At 48.7% G+C, this 18,962-nt stretch overlaps 1 protein-coding gene across 2 annotated transcripts; it reads left to right on the top strand.

The window, feature by feature from the left end:
• Positions 1-6,631: 6,631 nt before the first annotated feature.
• Positions 6,632-17,192, top strand: Znf488 (zinc finger protein 488). 2 transcript variants are annotated; one of them, XM_057770413.1, is made up of 4 exons: positions 6,632-6,680; positions 7,166-7,247; positions 10,223-10,442; positions 15,050-17,192. In XM_057770413.1, the coding sequence occupies exon 4, from the start codon at positions 15,255-15,257 to the stop codon at positions 16,266-16,268; it is 1,014 nt and encodes a 337-aa protein (XP_057626396.1). In that variant the 5' UTR covers positions 6,632-6,680; positions 7,166-7,247; positions 10,223-10,442; positions 15,050-15,254; the 3' UTR covers positions 16,269-17,192. The 2 variants fall into 2 exon arrangements, with proteins under 2 accessions (XP_057626396.1, XP_057626397.1); XM_057770414.1 differs by lacking the exon at positions 10,223-10,442 and having other exon boundaries at positions 6,652-6,680.
• Positions 17,193-18,962: the final 1,770 nt, after the last annotated feature.

The following is an 18,962-nucleotide window of genomic DNA, read 5'->3' as shown; positions in this document are numbered from 1 at the left end:
AGACGGGCTCAGAAGCGGCCCCTCTGCTCTGACTTGGAGTGAGCAACATGGAAGACTTTTGTAAAAGGCCTAATAAAGACCTCCAGGCAGTTATCTGGGCACAAGATGCTGGCAGAGGGACATATAGGCAAATGTGGAGTGAATCCAGTCTGTGTGACTCAGGGCTTCCAGGCTGGTGTGTGTGTGTCTGCGGGGGCGGGGGGGGGGGATCCTAGGACTGTGCACAGTGTGGGTGGAAATAGAATGAGATAGAGACTTCTGGCTTCCTTGCACCTACTGTGTGAGAAAACAGGGTCCTTCCCTTTGAATGGCTATGCTTCAAATTACCTGTGAGCTAAAACCAAGTTGTGTCCAGGAACCCTTGCTTGCTGAGGTGGTAGGAGAGTACATTACCTTGCCCTGACCCCTGGAGCTAAGGCCTCACCTTCCATAGCCTCAGGAGCCCCCCCCACCATCTCACGGTGGCAATGTCTCCTGCTGGGGTTTGCATAAGATCCTCTGACATCTCTAGCCCACCCGCAAATCCCTAATCGCCTTCCCAGAAATCCTTCTGCTGGGTAAGACACAAAGGACAAAGTTTTTCAAAGTCAGAGCCTGCGGATCTCTCTGTCTTCACACCATTCAGACTCCCACTACCTGCAGCAGATCTGGAAGGAGAGTGCAGGTGGGAGGGTAGGACCCAGGGGAGAAGAGTGGTCACCCAAGTTTACCCGGTGGTTTTGGTGGTGCTTCCCGCTACTTGGTAACCAAGCTACTGCAGCTTTAGGGGCTGTTTGCTGTGGTATCTCAGCCTTCTGTCTCTCCTCTCTCCTGCAGGGGCGGTGTACCAACTTTGCCCTCCTGGAGGCCCTTTGTGCTCAGGACTCCTGCAGTCCCAGGGTCAGCCTGCCACCGAGCCAAGAGTATCTGCCTCTAGCTTCCTGCTCCCAGTGCCACCAGTTCCCAGTCAGCTGCTCCAGGTTTCCGTCCAGGTTGCCATCGGTCACCCCTCCTTCCTGGGTTCCTAGAGCCCGGATGTCAATGTACTGTACCTCTCAGGTGCCACAGAGCCAAGATTGAGAGATCTTTGCTGCTGTATCCTAGGTATCAGGCTAGGAGTTTAATAAAAGAAATAATAGATTGTAACTTGTTACTCATTAACAAATCCGTTGCTCAGGGAGATGCTCTGTTTCTTGAGATACATGCACCTGCCAGGACAGGGATCTCTTGTACCATATGACTAGACAAGGCACTGTTAGTTCTGACAACTTTATCTGTCCCAAAAGGAAAACATTTCTGTAATACTCCCTTTCTCCCAATTTTTGAGTTACAAAGACTAAGTTTAGTCTCCTTCCTTCAATTTGTATAAAGGAAAGCATTTGAATTTCTCATTTGTTGGATTCTGTGAGGTTACTTGAGTCGAGGACATAAGTCAAAGAATCTCAAGTTGATTCCAATTACATTTCTTTATTGTAAGGGGCAAACTCATGGAATAGGAATGGGAAGTCCAACCTCAGGTGTGTAACACAGGAATGAGAGAGAGAGAGATCGATCCCTGGGCAAGCTGGTGGTTTTCTCTGGGTACCCAAAAGGTCACACCCTAACCTGGTCCAGCCTCTTAGAGGTTATTGGCTGAAGGAGGTTCCCCATCACTGTGACCCTGGTCTCTAGCTTTAGGCTAGAAACAATCTAGAGGGGGGGAAGGCCATTTCAGGATCAAGACTTCTCTTTCCTATGACCCACCATAAGTCCAGCAGGTTTTAGAGGGTTCTCTGGAGGAGACAAATATCTATTGTATCCTTCGTCTGTATCATGTATGTTCCATGAGAGCGGTGCCTTGTGTGAAGTGCAACCACCCAGCATGCCCAACTGTGCCCACGTGACCACCCAGCTGCTAGGCACACAGGAGCTGACAGAAGAGGCCAGCAGTTGCTACACTGTGGATCTTAAGTTGATATACTGTGGGTTTTGCATCTGTGTGCGTAACCTCTTGGAGGATGAAGAACTTCATGTTGACCCCATTTTCAGACACATTTCCAGAGTGCCTGTAAGAACCTGTGCTGGTTAGGTGTTTTAATCAACTCGACACAGACTCGAATCCCCGGGAAAGATAGAAACTCAACTGAGGAACGGAATTGCCTCTGTCAGATAGACCTATGACCCTGTCTAAGCAGTGCACTTCCTGGCTTTAGAATGTCTTTGCCTGGCAGTGCATCACCTAAGGGGTGCCCAGAGCAGTTGTACGTAGTTCAAAGATATTTCACATCTTCCCTTGGGTCAACAGCCCTCCCATCCATCCCAGAGTGTGGCTTAGCCCCACTGGCCCTCACAGCAGGCTTCCATGGGAGAAGGTAAGACACAGGTAACAGGGTGGCCATTGAGTATTTTCTTTGGCCTCACAGGCACTCTCTGGAACAACTGACCCAATGAGACTGTCATTTCCAAAAACTCACCCTCCACCTCCCCACCTGTGCTGGCTTAGCCACCAATGATCTGTTTGTTGTTCCTGGGCTAGGCAGAGGGTGGGATTCTCTTTCAGAGGGAAGATTGCTGGCCTGGCTTGGGAGCTGAAGTCTAGGACCATGATTTCCAAGAAGAAGGAGATATGAGAGAGAGGGTGACAGAAGGAACCCAGACCAGAAGAAAACCTCCATCTTGTCATCAACACCTAGGATGCCTTGGATATCCTGCGAGCACCACACCCAGGACACCAACCGCCTGGGGTGTTAAAAGGATGCAGACAACAAGGAAAAAAGCACTCAGCCAGCCAGGACTCCCTGAACCTTCTATTGGCTGCACTTCTGCCGTCTTCAGCTTGCTCAGGAAGGAAGGAATTCAGGCCGCTCTTTCAAATTCAGTCCCTTTGCCCTCCTTTGACAGCCAGGAAGGGCCTGAGGGTCAGTGCAGTCTACCCAGCTCTACTTTTAGACAGATTAGACTCCTCTTAGGACAGGAAACAATCAAATGCAGAAAGCAAAGGTGTTGTAGGAAGGCCGCTAGTTAGCTCCTGGCTGCTCGGCGGCTCAGACCCAAAATAATCACACAGAAACTGTACTTATTAAATCACTATTTGGCCCCTTAACTCTAGCTTCTTATTGGCTAACTCTTACATCTTAATTTAACCCAATTCTATTAATTTGTGTATGGCCACGTGGCTGTGACTTACCTGCTAAAGTTCTGACCAGCGTCTGTCTCCTGTGGCTCCACGATGTCTCTCTGACTCTGCCCTTCTTTCTCCCAGCATACAGCCTAGCTTTCCCCTAGTTCTGTTCTGCCCTGCCATAGGCTCAAAGCAGTTCTTTATTAATCAATGATAATCATAGAATACAGAGGGAAATTCCACATTACAAAGGCAAGGGGCTCTGAGTGTCAGAGAGAAGCCACAGTAGTGGCTGCAATCTCCACATAGGCCCTGGTGGCCTTCCCAGATGGCTGAGAAGGAAATCTCTGGTAGTCAATGGGCTGAGAAGTATCAAAGACCCAGATGGGGCCAAGACATTGGTACAGTGCTCAGAAGCCCTAGAGTGGGCTCCTTGCCTTCAGGAAGTAAGTTGGTCACAGAGGGCTGTGATACGGGGTCTGACCACAATGGCCTTGCCTGTTCTTCCGTAGAAACGGGGGTCCCTGAGCTTCTGTGACAGTACAGTGACAAGGAGAATAGCTGTTACTTTACCAGAGTCACTGGGAGGCTGGACTGGGCAGACATTTGCTTGTCCAGGACAAAATGGAGATCTTGGTGACCTGACATGACTTCTGCCGTGTCTGTTGGTGTCAGTTCTACCCTGGGCCTTTGCAATGATACAAACTCTGGAGCACAGGCTCTAAGATCTACTGTATTGTTGTTATTTATTTAACATATATGTTCCTTTTTAAAATCATTTCTTCTCAGTTCTTTGAGATTTGTTTTGCTATTCATTTTCTAATATATTTGGTTAGATTTCTAGTTCATTTATTTCTCCCCTTTTTGGTTAATATAAACTTTTTGGGTTACAAACCCCATTTTTTCTTTCATAGAATATTTAAAATTTTTATGTGCATTGTTTTGAGTGATTTCTCCTAAGACACAGAATTATATATATTGATTAAAGCTTTCAGTTTTGTGTATGTGTTTAACATTCTGTTTGCCATCACTTTCCACACTAATTTCATTGTAATCAGAGAACCTGACTTGCACAATTTCTTTTAAGTTTATTTTTTGGGGAGAATTTATCTTAACACATGATTCGGGGGAGACCCATTGAATAGAACCTAGTAATTGTCTTACTGTTTAAATCTTCTAAATTTTGGCACGTGTTCTAGTGTAGTATTGACATTCAGCGTAATGGAGAATTTGACAAAATGCCACTTTTTAGATATAATTTGCTTTCTTTATAGATGCATACACATTTAGAAAGTTTGCTGTTTTCTTGGTTAATAAATCACTTTCATTAGGAACTTGTTCTCTTTAAGTTTCCAACGTTGAAGACTATTTCTTTTGGTCTGCTCACCATCCCTGTCCTATTTATGACCGCTTCTTGTTTGTATTTTGCTTGTCCTTAGGTATGTCTCTTCTAAATGTATGTAGCTTGACAAAATGAGTTTTACCTGCCCTTCTGAGTGTGTCATTCAATGTCACCATTTGGTTCTCCCTTCTGTGTGTGTCATTTAATGTCACCATTCAGATCTCTACCGTGTATGTGTGTGTGTGTGTGTGTGTGTGTGTGTGTGTGTGTAGCTGGAGGGGAGTATTACTAGCATCTACCCCATTCTCTCACTCTACAATACAACCCCATCAAACTGACCACCTCCCAGGCTGCTTGCTTCTAGCCAATGGCTGGGCCCAGCAGTCGGGAGGTCAGCCCATGTTAATAACTTCAGATGCCCTATCTGCCCTGGTACAACTTCCTTGCAGTCAGCACTCTGCGTCTTCTTCCCCAGTCCTGTTTCCTCCACTCCTTCATCTTCAAAGAACTTTCCAACTGATGCTAATGTATCATTCACTTAGCTTAGCATGCTTTTAGCCTCTTTGTACTGCATAGCTTTTTTTTTTTTAAACCAACATTGGTGGTGGTTTTGCACCTCTGAAGATATCTTTGCTTTGTACTCACTCCTGAGTAACAGTGCAGGTGGACAGCTAAGTGTAAATATGTACCTTGTTTTCCAAGGCACCCAGAGACCTTCCAACCTGGTGTCCACGAACACTAGTGGCTATTTGACAGCATCTCCTCGGCAATCCATGTTTTGAGCTTACTGGCTTCGCAAATGTGTTTCTCTGACCTTGATGATTGTCTGTGTGGATGGTTGGAGTTCTGGTCAGGTGCTTAATTTCTATTCTCCTCTCTGTTAACAAAAAGAATTGCTGTGAAAACATCCTTGTGGTAATTTAGATAAGAATGGCTCTCATGGGCTCATGCATTTGAATGTATTAGAAGCATTAGAAAGGGTGGCCTTATTGGAGGAAGTGTGTTACTGGAGATGGGCTTTGAGGTCTCAAAAGCCCATGCCAAGCCTAGAGTCTACCTCTCTGCCTGTGGACCTGGATGCAGCTCTCAGCTACTGCTCCACCACCTGCCTGCATGCAGCTAAACTCTCCACCATGATAATAATGTATTCAACCTCGGAAGCCTTAGGCAAGCTGCCAACTAAATGCTTTCCTTTAAAAGAGTTACCGTGGTCATGGTCACAGGAATAGAACATTGACTAAGACCTGTGATTCTAAGGGATGTGCAGCTCCAACCTTACCCACCTCCCATTTACTTTGGTAACAGATTCTGAAAGCCCCGGGGAAGGCTCTGTTTATCTCAGTGCATCCTGGATCCCTGGTGACCTCATAGTAATTGTGTCAATCAATGAGCGAAAGAAGGAGCTGGGGAACTGGTGCGGTTTTCCTTTTAGTCTCCTTTCCCTACTGACTTTTTTTTTTTTTTTTTTTTTTTTTTTTTTTTTTTTTGACTTTAAGAGGATTAGCGACCCAGGTTCAAACATCAGGGTTCATACACAGGAGTGCTGCAGCTGGGCCAAGTACCACCCTGCCCCTGACTCTACCCCATCTTCCCGGAAAATCCCTGGTCCTGCAGAACATGGCCTTATGGGCACCCATCTCAGTCATCTCTCTCACAGAGACCCTTTCTGCCTGCCTCTACCCCTTTTTCCAGAATAGTTCTCTAGAGGACACTTGCTGATTGACAGCAGCCAGGGACCTTGCCGCTGTCCACAACTTGATAAAGCAGGAGGTCAGCGGATACTCCAGGGAAGGCCAGGAGAGCGCTGTGAAACTGCAGCCCAGGAGGCTTTTCTGACCGTTAGGGGAAATCAGTTTGAGAGCAGACGGGTCCTTGTACATCTCATGCAGGGTACGCGCCACCAAACTGTCACTACAGCCAGGGCCAGGAGGGTTCAAGAGCCTAGATGCTGAAGTGTACTGTGCAACAGCTCAGAGGTGAGAGAAGACGCGACTTTCAAACGCAGCAGGACTGAGCCTAGAGCTCCTGACTGTCCTTCAGTCTCCGGAGCCTGAGGGTAAGGCGGGAGAGTCCCAGGGAGCTAGGTCCCTGGGAGCTTAGAAGGGCCAGGGGTGGGGACCCTATGGGCTAGCGACCTGAAGGTACCGCCCCCGAGGCGGGGCCTGGACTCCCTTGGGCTCCCCAGCCAAGTTCTGCAGCTCAGGCTGGCCGCCCTGCAGCTGGTACCCGCCAGGCTCGCTGATGCTGCGCAGAGCCCAGGTGAGACTAGCGCCGGCAGGAGACTCGCCAGCGGGAGAGGGCGGCGGTGGAATGCCTCTCCATCTCATGGCCTTTGCCCGGGCAGAATTCGCAAGGCTCTGGGGCCGGGATTTCCCTGCCGTCTGTGGCCTGCTCCTCCTACATCTTTCTCTAGTCCACTCCCTGGGGCCCATCTTCTTGTGTCTCTCTCCTCTCACTTTTTCTCCTTGTAGAAATTTATCTTTATTGGCGGTTCCTTCTTGCACTCCCGTTCCTTTCCTTTCCTTTCCTTTCCTTTCCTTTCCTTTCCTTTCCTTTCGTTGTTTTTTTTTTTTAAATCTTCTCTTCCTCATCTTTTCTTCCCTCTGCCCCCGTTTCTTTTCTGTGCATAATTCTGTGACTTCTTTGTGTGCGTGTGTGTGCGCGCGCATTTGTGTGTTTGTGTGTTGCAGTTCTTGATTTTATGTTTTCATGCATGCATCCCTGCACTCTATTATTCTCAACAGGGCTTGAGCTGAGTGCCATGGTAAGAACCATGACCCGATCACAGATGTGTTCTTCGACAGATATTTACCAAGATCTGGAAAGGTAACTCAATGTCTGGTGTGGAAAAATACATTAATGTCTGAGTCTTCAGGGTGAGCAGAAAGAAAATACCTTGTTTTGATAAGATGCTGTGTCCTTTCCTTGAAACCGTTTTCTTTCCTAATAGGCACAGACAGCACGCCAGGAAAGCCAAGTAGCGTTGAGGGGACAGCTGCAATCATGCGTGCCTGTTGGGCAAGCTGTGTCTGTCAGGTTCTGGGGCACCGAGGGGGTGGCGTTCTGGACTGGACTGTAGGAAGACAATGGGAGCCCAGGGCTGGGTGTGTTCCGTCTCCATGAGACAGAAGGGACAGATGTGAAGTCATTTCACTTTGCCCTCAAAGATTACCTTACATACATTTTAAAGGGAAGAAATCTAGGAGAGTCAGCCTGCTTAAATTGTTAGGGAACCAAATGCAGCATGCATATCAAAGCGATTTTAAGCGCTTTGTTAAAGGTTTAGTCTTGGCAAAAGCATAATTTCACGTTTAATGATATTTATGGTATGTCTTTCTATTCAAAAGCACATACAAAGCATACACAAACTTGCTTGTTTTCGAATATGTTAATTACCCATTGAGGTTGGCAGCCTTGGCTTCTTAGACACAATTTAAATTGACCTTGTAGTCTATTGTGCCTCTGATGATAATTCTGCCAGCTTAACTTTTCACTGATGCAGAAAAGGAAGCTTGACAACATGTAAGCCACAGAAACCTGAGCGGAAGTAGAATCTGGTCAATGAGGGTGGTGGTGGGGTTGGTAGAAGAGTACGCAGTGTTATACTAAAGAGTTAGGACAATCGATGAGCATGAGCTGGGAGCTTTGGATTGGAGAATGTTCCGCGGTGGAGAGTGCAGTTGTCTTGTGAGTCCTCCAACCGCTGTTGCCAGAGAGACAGAACAGGCAGTGGCAGTGGGGAAAGGGGAGCTTTCCGGCTGATTTAGAATCGCGTGGCAGTTTTGTTTAGCAGATTTCTTTTCCAGAAATCCAGGAGTTGGCGACATGTTTAGAACAGATAAGCCATTTAAAAAGTATACGAAGTGAAATCTTGAGCCTCGGGGTTTTAAGTTTTATTTCCCTTCATTGCACAGTCTATATCTTTATAAAAATGTCCCTACTCTTGTCTCTTTAGACAATGCTACTGCTTGAGTATAAAAGGGTCTCTGCTGAACAGCCTGGTAGATAAGCTATGTACTTTATCCTGTGAATGCTGCCCTGGAGGTAAAACCCTACCTAGGGTACGACACCTGCTCTTCCTTTCCAGTAGTACCAGCAGCAAGAGCCTCCTGTATTGAGATCTTACACACACCCCCACTGAATCCAACTAGAAGCACCCTGAAGTAGACATCACTATTCCAGCATTATTTATAAGGTGATTAACACCCTGAGTGGTTGCCCTGGGTACTGCACCTAGTGAATGGCTGGGCTGAGACTGCAGCTCAAGCTATGCTTTGAAATCTGAGTCCATAGAACTAATTCAGCCCCACAGGTTCTAGTTAAATATCACCCCAGATAACACTACTTGCTGGCCAGTTGATGTTTATTGGAGAACTGCTCATTGCTTTAGTGTCCTGGCCAGCCTTGGCCATAGCTAACTCTGAATCCACCCAGTAGAGCCCCTGTGAAGCATCATTTTTGCCCTTTGAGTTCATTGGCTCTGTTTCTGAGATTCCTGGGCTTGGAGGGGTGAAGATATGTCATCTACCTGTTTGTGGCTCTACATGGCCAAGCTGGGTTAGTCCTGAGTCTAGCTTCACTGTAGTCCTGGGAACTGACGTTGCTTGAGTTTGAGCTGCCTTACTCTAGAAGACTAAAGCTTTAGCTGGACATGGAAACCCCTAGGAGCTGGCTAGACAGCCCTCAGCTCTGCTTCTCTATGGAAGCCTGGAAAGCTCTTTATGTTCCCAACGTTTCTAATATCCCAGAGCTATCAGATGCCTACATGAGCACTTCCCACAGGAAAACACAGGCCCTCACCATTCTTATACAGATATGAATATATGATTCTATTCTGGAATCTTCCAAAAGGGAAGATTCCAGAGACTAGGGACACCCAAAGACTGGAACACTGGGGTTGTTTTATGCCTTCTTTTGTTTCAACAGAGAAGCAAATGAATGAGACAGACTAGCGGGTGTCCGGTGTCTTGGAGCAGAACTACCTTCTGAACTGCAACTCAGATCCGTGAGAGTTAACGCAGTGTTCAGAGGACTTTCAGACTCGGAGGCATCCAGTTTAACAAGAATCTTAGCGTCTATAAACAGAGCACAAGGAAAGAAGTGCCCTTGCTATTCGTTTATTCGTTTAACAGCACTGTGTGCTAGTTTCTTTGAGTTCACAAGCAATGGAAAGGTAGCTATGAGGTGACTCTGTCGCTTTGTGATAAGAATGACACCCAATTTGTCTTCACACCGAGTGCTGAGCCAGGTTCCTTGGCACTTTAGATAGACCATTGTAACCAATCTTCATGGCAATCCATGGGGGTGGAGTATCCATACATTCCCTTTACAGAGGGGGAAGCAGAGGTCCTAGTGTGGATAATGGCAGAGAATGATGGAGTCCAGGTCTTCTGTCCCTGGAGTCTGTGCACTTGACCTTGATGATGTAAATGGGGCTCCACAGCAGAGGGAACAGCAAGGCTGCATGGGAGAATATAACCAGAGCCCTTTAGACATTGGACCGATGAGGCTGCAGTTTGTACTCAAGCATGAGTAATAAGACTGGAAACAGACTGATCTCTCAAAATGTAGCACTTGCTGTGTTAGTCAATAGCAGTACTCCGATTGGCAGCTCACGAGATAGGCACTACAGGGAGAAGTATCTATGACAGGAAAGATGGGTCATGGTAAGATATCTACCTTGTTGATCTGGGGATCCTGGTGTCAGAAAGCACTCTGGATCATAGGATTATCATATGATCTGAGGACTCCGAGAATAGTGGAAGGGTCTTAGGATGTCATCTTTTTTTTTTTTTTTCCAGATAGAAGAACATGGAGTGAGTGGCTCTGAACCATTTTGTTCAATTTGTGCCTTGTGGACACCAGAGTGAACAGAGCCAAGAATGATAAGAAAAGCCTTTTAGTGGAGCAGATACAATGATGGAGTGATGCGCACCCATAAAGAGTGTCAGGATGGAGAGCCCGGGATGAACTGAGGCCATTGAGGACAGCCCGGGACAACAAAGAGTCTTTTCATATGAGGTGCAGAGCAAGTAACAAGGGCTGCATAGATCCGTCACTGCCTAGGGCAGCTGGCGTCTGCGGGAGGAGAAAGGGGAAGGGTCAGTTCCAGTCTGTCCAGAAAACAGCTGCGCAGGGGTAGGGCACGGGTCCACAGACACACAGGGTGGTGAGGGTGCAGGTGAGGTGGGAGACAGGGTCAGACTTCTGACCCACAGAGCTCTGTGGTCGGGATGTGGAGATGAGCTCCCCCATCTGTGGTGGCCATCTGGGAAGCACAGGGATGAGGGGCTGTAGATGCGGCTGCAGAAGGATGAGACTGACCCCGGCCCTCAGACAGACGCCGGTGTTAAAGGAAGGGTTGGGAGTCCATACAGGAGAGGTGAGCACACAGAGGCAGCAGGGTTCCGGCAGGAGTAAGGCACAGCAGCCTCACATGATCTTCCATTTTGAGAGGCTTCCATCCCGCAGTTTTCATGGAAGTAGATGTGGGAGCAGGGCCTGAGACGGGCTTTATAGGAAATCCTGAGACTTGCCTGCAATTAACCCCAAACAATGCTGATTCACGAGCCGAAGGTAGTCTCAGGGAGGCAGGCAAAGATTCCACATGTCCACATACACGTGCACACAATCATGTACAAAGGCATGTACAGCCAAATGCACATGCTGATAGGTGTGCACTCTCATATAAGCACACACACATAGCTCTCTCTTTCTCTCTCTCTCTCTCTCTCACACACACACACACACATAGCTCTCTTGCTCTCTCTCTCGCTCTCTCTCTCTCTCACTCACACACACACATACACATCCTTCGTTATTCCTTCCTCTATTTAGTTTTAGTTTGCTTTTGTCTGTTCCAATTCTGTTTTCGCTTTCTCCTTAGTATCATTTATTCTCCTCCCCTTTTCTCGCCCACCCCATTTTTAAGGTTTGGGATGATGGCATCAATGGGACATGTGGTGGGATAGGATATCTAACTCAAAATCTGGCATTCTCCAGTTTCACAGTGGTGTCAAAAGCTACCCTGTGGAGTTGAGCAAAATGACATGGGATAGGTTGGCAAAAAATGTTGGGTTGAGAAACACAATGCACCACAATTTTTGCGTGAAAATTAAATGAAATCAAATACAAGGAACCTTTGGTCTATACACACTTAAATAGAAGATTATCACTACTTTTCTTTTTATATAATGGAACATCCTGGTGACCACCTTTCTGCCCTGCATGCCCCTCAGAAGAGGGCAGTCATATCTGCTTGCATGCCACTGAAAGTTCTGGCTCCTGGCATGAGCTGTCTCTGCTTGGAAAATGCTGCCTAGACCATGAAGGTGGCACTGTAGGGTCTCTGCAGAGGTGAGATCAGGGAATTTTGATGCAGGTTCTTGAACATCCTTGGATATAACATTATCTAGACCCAGCTGACTTTGGAGAAGTATCTGAGATTAGAGAGGAGACAGTGTGTTTTAGTGTATCGTGGGAGTGTTTGTATTAATGTGTATGAATATGTTTGTGCAAACATGTGTGAGTTAGTGTTTGTTTGTGTGAAAGTATATGTGTATTTGTCTGTGTTAAGCATATGTGTTAAGTGTTTGTGTGTGTGTGCACAAGTGTGCCTATGTAAATGTACATGTGTGTCTGTGTGGGCTCATGGAATAGAAACTGGTGGGGATTCAAACAGACCTGCTATTATTTGAGAGAGGGAGGAGCAATTTATCAATTAATTACACCTGGGAGATCAGGCATGGACTTGGAGATGTTTTTAGCGCATTTTACAGGTAGAAACCTGGGACACTGAGGGGCTGGCTGCTTTGCGCAGGGTTACCCTGTGCCTGCTGTCACCTCTGCACTCTCAAGATACTGGTCAACATGATGTCTGATGCTAGAAGCAGCCTGCTGAAGCTGTGGTCTAGAAAGAATGCTGAGGTGACCCACTTCATCCCGTTAGCACACAGTATGCATGATGAGGGACTTCAGGACCCAGACCCACATGGGGGCTACGACTGTGTTTGCATTTATTTTTGCCATAGCGGCTGTGCAAACAAACGCTTTAGTCAGAGAAGAGTGTGTTGAGGTTCCCTTTCCTGCACTTTGGGTAACTTCTGTATTTTAACTCTCTCAGAAAGTTGATGCTGCTTTAATCTCCTCGGGGACTTCTGAAAGAAAGGGGCAGGTGGGAGATGCATGTGCTGAGTGCTCCCTGCACAGGGAGGCAGAAGGCATCTAGTGGAAGCAGCTGCCCAACTAGCCCCCGAGTCCCCGGGAGTAAGGAGCCCAGTCACTTCCGCATACTCTGGTTCAGGGGAAGTCGTTCCAGTGATGAAGCCTCTAGAATTCTGGTCCAGTCATCACTGTGGCTCTACCAGTACCTGTGAAAGGAGAGGGTCTGGTTCTATTTCTTAGTTTTGGAACCAGATGGCTGGGCCTGCAGAGATAGGGCAGTGCTGAAGGCCTTCCTCAGAGAGCTGATGGCATTGCCTCCTAGGCGTCTCCCTTTCAACCAGTACCTCCAGGGCACAGTCAGAAGCTAGTTCATCTGTGAATGCCCAGTGGTTTGGGACAAGTAGACAGTGGACATGGATCAAGGAGAAGTGAGTGGGGTTAATTGTGGAATGGCTCAAGAGTGAGCCTGGTGAGTGGTGAGAAGGAGGCTCTAGACAGGAACAAGGCCAGGTGGAGAGTGGACTGTGCCTCAGTGTAAGGCAAAGGCCAGACACAGCCCACACCCACCCTGCCAAGTGTTCCTCAGACCTGAAGTGGCCTAGCACACCTGACAACAGGCATTAAAATCAGCCTGCCAACCAGCAAGAAAACCTGCTAATGTGGGTATAAACACATTAGAATTGTCAGAAAAGTCAAGCTGGCAGCTGACGCTGTCTAGACTCGGCTAATACGGTAGAGGCTGTCCCAGTACTGACGGCTGCAGGAATGGTGCCACTGGGTGCTAGCCTCGGCCGGTGTGTTTGCTCACACGTGTGCACATGTGAGTGTGTGTTGTGTTGACATCCTCCCTGATAGAGTCCTGGAGGCGAGCTCTCGGAGTTGGGTGGGGTTGTCACTTCTAGAACAGTCAGGGTGCTTTGGATAGAAGTGGCAAAAGTCACTCTGGCCAACTCAGAGAAGGAATTTATTAGGATAAGGGGCGAGAGTAGGTCCCACCATCGGAGGGGTAGCTGGAGACCTGGGCTGGAGAAAGACAGGGACTGAGTAGCTGCAGAGAACCTTGGTAGTAGGAGCAGGACTTGGCTGGGAAAATGCTAGGTGACACAAACGATCAGATATCTGCTCTATTGTCCCAAGAAGCAATAATCTCCCACCTCTTTTTTGGCTAACTTAGGGGTTCTTTGATTCAGACAGTACCTTCTGATTGCTTGCTGTATGCCTCACCTAGGACTCCTCTGGGGGCTGCAGAGGGTAGACAGCAGCGTAGGCTTTTTCTTCTGGGCCGGAGAGGTCAGCAGAATAGAAGTGGCTCTCATTCTGCCCAGGGAAGGCTGTGCCTAGGGCTGCAGCTGGGCAATATGGTGACTAAGGCAGGAGAGGCCATGGCGCTGTTGGGGGCCATGGCTTCGCTTGGTAGGCAGGCTCCTGAGCGACCCTCATGTCTGCACAGCAGCTCTCAAAGGAAGTGGTGCTGAGTTATAAGCTGCACTGGGAGCAAAAGTCATTTCTAAGCACGTGTTTGGTGCTTAGCTCCCACAGTGTGGGAAGAACGTCCATAGGACCCTGCACTGGCATCCCTCGGGACCCTGGGGCCTTCATCCTCTGCTGTTGCACCCCGCTGTGGCTGCCCTTCTTCCTCCCTTCCACTTGTACTGTGAGTCCTCTATAGCTTTGCTTTTGAGACTCAGGGTGGCCATATCCAGGTGAGGTGAAAGCGATGTCTCTATGAAACAGCCCCCAAATCTCCCCCCAACAGAACCCCACCTTTTCCCCCCCAATCCTTAGCTTGTCTATCAAGTCCCTGACTCCCAAAGGACTCCACTCCCTATCAGGGACCAGAGCAGGGAAAAGAGTGCATAAAGCTAGCAGTGGTCACTGCATGGTCTCCGCCAGAGCAGGGTCCACAGGGAAAGCAGCCGGACCATACAAGGCTTGGGTGGGAGTAGGAGGAAAGCAGGGACAAGGATCTAAGATTGGTCCAGAGGAATCCAAACAGCCAGTGGAAGCAGGCTGGAGATGTGATGTAGAGAAAGGGGCTGCTAGTGTAGGAGACAGGGAAGGAAAGGCATGCCACAGGCACCAAGGTAGTGAAGCCATGAACCGTCCACATTGCCTCCCCCGATGCTGTAGCTTCCTCCGGACTCTGGATCGGCCAAGGCCAGACATTTTCTGGAGGGGGAGCTGTGGTACATTCTTTCTCCCTGCCGGGTCAGGTTATTGGTAGGTGTCAGGATCTCCCATTTTCTGTCCCAGAGCAGGTGCCCTTCCCTACCTCTCCAGCTTCTGTGGTTCTGAACCAGACTTATTAACCAGTCGGTGTTTCTGAGGCTTCCCTGCCTTTCCCTGCATGGAGCCATGGCATATTAATCTGGCGTCGCAGCTCCAGGGCTCTCTCTGCAAAAAGCTGCCTCTGCACGCTGCTGGTGTCTAAACTATCTGAGTTCATTGTCTCTCTTTCTCCTCAGATGACCCTGCTCCTACTTCACAGACATCAAAGGAAGGCCAGGAAAAGTGGGTTTGTCTGGTGTCAGCCTACAGGGGACACTGAATGACCAGTGCCCGCCTCACTGTCGCTCTCTTTTTCTGCACCTTCACCGGGGACTTTCTGATCACATAACTTCTCTTTGAGCTAGGGACCAGTCCTTTGGAACTTCGAAGCCCTATAGACTAATGGTCGCTGGAACATGCACCTGGCTTAGCCTGTCAGGCCCCTCTGATCACATGGCTGAGGAAAAAGCAGCTTCTTTGAGTCCTTCAGTTGACAAAAGATGGAGGCTCGTGGGACCTAAGCAGATTCAGGCAGGGCTGCTCAAGAAAGCAAGCCTCCTGGACTCTGGAGTTGCTGCAGGGAAGGGTGGCCAAGATCTGGCCCATTCTGAACTGAGCCTATCAACAGCACTGGACAAGCCTGGACTGCAGAGGCCTCTGGGCTACAAGGCCTGCACAGAGCAGAGGCAGGGTTCCTTCACAGAGCTGTCCTGTCTCCAGGAGAGGCCAGGCGACATTCAAGCCTTGAAGAGGAAGCCAGAGGACCCAAAAGGCCAGCTTGGCACTCAGCAGCTGCCCCAGGATCTCCCCGGAGCCTCGGCTGATGGCACAGAGTGCTCATTATGGCCGGGTGCAGGCCGGAGTGGGAAGAGAAGCGCTTTCAGGAGGCCAGCCTCCCGCCCCGTGGAGAAGCCCAGGTGCTCTCCTGCATTTCCGGACAGTGGAAATGCAGAGGGCCCATGGGAGCTCTCAGGACTCATCACCACAGTGGATATCCCATGTTGGGCTCAGCTGTCAGCTTTCAAGCTCACAGGAGATTTCTGGAGATTGCACGTGCTGTCCCAGAACATTCTATTCTGCAATACTTTCCACGGGGCTCCCACACCATGGCTGGATCACTCCCAGGTGCAAGCTTCCACATCCTCGACACCTTCCACCACGGCCTGCCGGGTTCTCTTGCCACCCACACTCTCATCCCCAGGCTTGCCCACTCAGAACTGGTGTGCAAAGTGTAACCTCGCCTTCCGTCTGACGGCTGACCTGGTCCTCCACATGCGGTCCCATCACAAAAGGGAGCATGGAGGCCCTGACCCACATTCTAAGAAGCGCAGAGAGGAAGTTCTCACTTGCCCCATTTGCCATGAGTACTTCCGGGAGCGCCACCATCTTTCTAGACATATGACGTCACACAGTTAGGGGTGGCTAAGGAGGAACCTGATGGCCATAGTATCTGGTGCTTAGTGGTGAGGCACCGGCGACTCCTGGCCTGCATTGAGAAGGTGGTCACAGGTGTCTTCAAGGTTGTTCCCTTTGCTTCCCAGGTGAATGGCTCAGTTATAATTTGTCAGATGTCCCCCGGCCCTTGTGATGTGTTTTCCTGGAAAGCCATTTATTGAAATCGTGAGCTTTGTTCATGGGATTAGGGGATAAGGGGATCCATGACCCGGGGTGCAGGGCTGTTCCTGGCTCTGCTCCCAGTGCTCTGCCTGGAGCACATGGACACAACACCTTGGCTTTTCTGACCAGCAATCCTGCATTCAGTCTGGGCTCTTTAACTGCTGAGCCGCGGACTTGGATCTGTTTAACTTGCCGACCCTCAGTTCTCTTGTTTTAAAGTGGTGCACTAGCAGAATGTCATCGGTCTTGAGGAAGGTGTGTGGGAAGCGGCCAGCTCGTTTCCTGGTAGGCTGTGAGCACCGAGCGCATGGGGCTCATGGACACAGCTTGTGCTGGTCAACGACATTACTTGTGAAATCTCAGGGGTGAACGAGGACTCTGTTTCTCTGTCACGAGCCTGCAGCAAAGCTGAGGGTGAGCCTGACATGGTAGACATGCTCAGGCTGCATTCAAGTCTATTCCCCGTCCCTGCTGGGTCACACAGTGAAGCTGGGAACACCTGATGGCAGCCAAAATGCCCATCTAGATTCCCTGCCTCTGCCTGGGTCACAAACCTAACCTCTGGGTCAGTGTAAATCCAGGCCCAACGTGACCAAGTGGGAAAGTGACCTGGCTGAATCCATAATAAGGGAGTGGTTAGCAATTCACCCGTCCTGTTCTCTCGGTGATGGAGGAAGGTCATTGGTTAAATAATAAAGAAACTGCTTGGCCCTCATAGGTTAGAACATAGGTGGGTGTAGTAAACAGAACAGAATGCGGGGAGGAAGAGGAAGTGAGCTCAGATGCAGGGCAGCTCCTCTTCCTCCCAGCATTCTGTTCTGTTTACTCCAATGACCTTCCTCCATCATCTCGGTCTTTGCACTGTGAATATGTGAGGAGGAAAACAGAAATACATCACTTGTTCAGCATGATTTCTGGGCCCATCCTTCCTTGTGATCCTGAGTTGGACAGGAAGGAGCAACTGGAGGGCACTCAGAATAAGGTCCCCAGGGGGCACTTTATATTTTCATACCATCCCCACAATACTATAGGACAAACTTGAAAAGGTTGACGACTTCTCCAAGACTTTGGTGTATCGTTGGAAGAACAAAACCCTGTAACCTCCAGATCTGAGTCTGTCTCATCCAGCATGCTGCATGTCTGCTTAGCTAGCGTGATCATGGAGCATACGGCACGACTCAAAGATTGGAACTTGAGTCTGGCCTAGTCTCTTCATGTCCAGTTTCAACTTAATCTTGCTACTTGTGCACAAATACAGACACATAAACACACACACACAGAGAGATACACACACGCAAATATACACAGACACACACAGGCACAGACCCACACAGGCACAGACACACAAAGACACAGACACACACACACCACTCGAGTACTTTTCTCCATCCTGTATAATAAGTAGCATACAGATCTGCCTTGTTCACTGTAGTGCTCCTCACTAGAAGGAGCAGGAGTTTGCTGTCTGTTCCCTGCTGTATTCCCATCACCTCAGACAAGGCAGACACGCAATAGACACTCAACAGGTATCTGCTGAAAGAAATAATAAATGGATGAGTTAATAAATCAATGATCTGCCTGACTCTGGCTTTGTTCCTGACAACTCTGGTGTTCGCACTGGGGGACAGGAGGTGGCATCTGTCAAGAGCGTGTCCATGCTCATTTCTGGCGCAATGGATTGACCCATCGTTTCTATGCCATCTCTTTGGAAGGGCAATGGTTCTGCCAAAAGGTGCAGACAATGCTTAGAATTGTTGCCAACACAAGCTGTTTGGCAGTCATTCAGATTTACATGAGCTCATGGCTTAGGATTTGTTAGTGACACAGTTCCTCAGAATGAGCACGCTGGGCTTCCAGGCTTCTCTGGAAGTCAAGGCCCCTCTCGTGTCCTCCTCCTTCACGTCAGTTTAAACTATGACTTCCTAAGTTATCTCTTTCATAAAAAATAGTCTGGATCTTTTTCATTCCTCAAAATTCACATTCAAATCCCAGTTCCCTGTTTTCTCTCTGACGTCATAGCTGAAAAGAACAACCTCTGACCTTGGAGGAGGTCCTCACACGAGACATTTCATCTGCTGACACCTGTCCCTCTTTTATGCTTTAAAACTGTGAGCCATAGATTCCTGTTGTTCATAACCGCCCAGTCTAGGGATTTGTTACAGCAGCCTGAACAGAGGGGGCAGCTGCTTCTATACACAGTTCACTTACTGCTTCTGGGACATAGGGATGACTCAGCGGTCCTCAGTTCTTGATCTTCTTAAGCTGGGTTCCCATCACCAGTGCTGAACTGTCACAGGCCTGGAACTCCAGCTTCAGGGGATCTGACACCTTCTTGTGGCCTCAGGGGTGTCAGCACCCACAGAGCACAACCACTCCCACATCCGTAAATAACAAATAAAAGAATTCTTGGGAAAATTAAGGCTTCTAAGAAGTCCTTAGGGGCAAGGGCTTATGACTCAGTAGTAGGGTGCTTGCCTAGTATATGTGAGACAC

This window comes from Chionomys nivalis, chromosome 5 (genome assembly GCF_950005125.1).
Source record: "Chionomys nivalis chromosome 5, mChiNiv1.1, whole genome shotgun sequence".
In the NCBI taxonomy this organism is placed as follows: Eukaryota; Metazoa; Chordata; class Mammalia; order Rodentia; family Cricetidae; genus Chionomys; species Chionomys nivalis.
Note: the sequence above shows the minus strand (reverse complement) of the source record. Positions and strands in the feature narration are given on the sequence as shown.

Excerpts from the sequence above, each read along its gene's own strand:
- Znf488 (XM_057770413.1), top strand. The coding sequence starts at position 15,255 with ATGGTCGCTGGAACATGCACCTGGCTTAGCCTGTCAGGCCCCTCTGAT.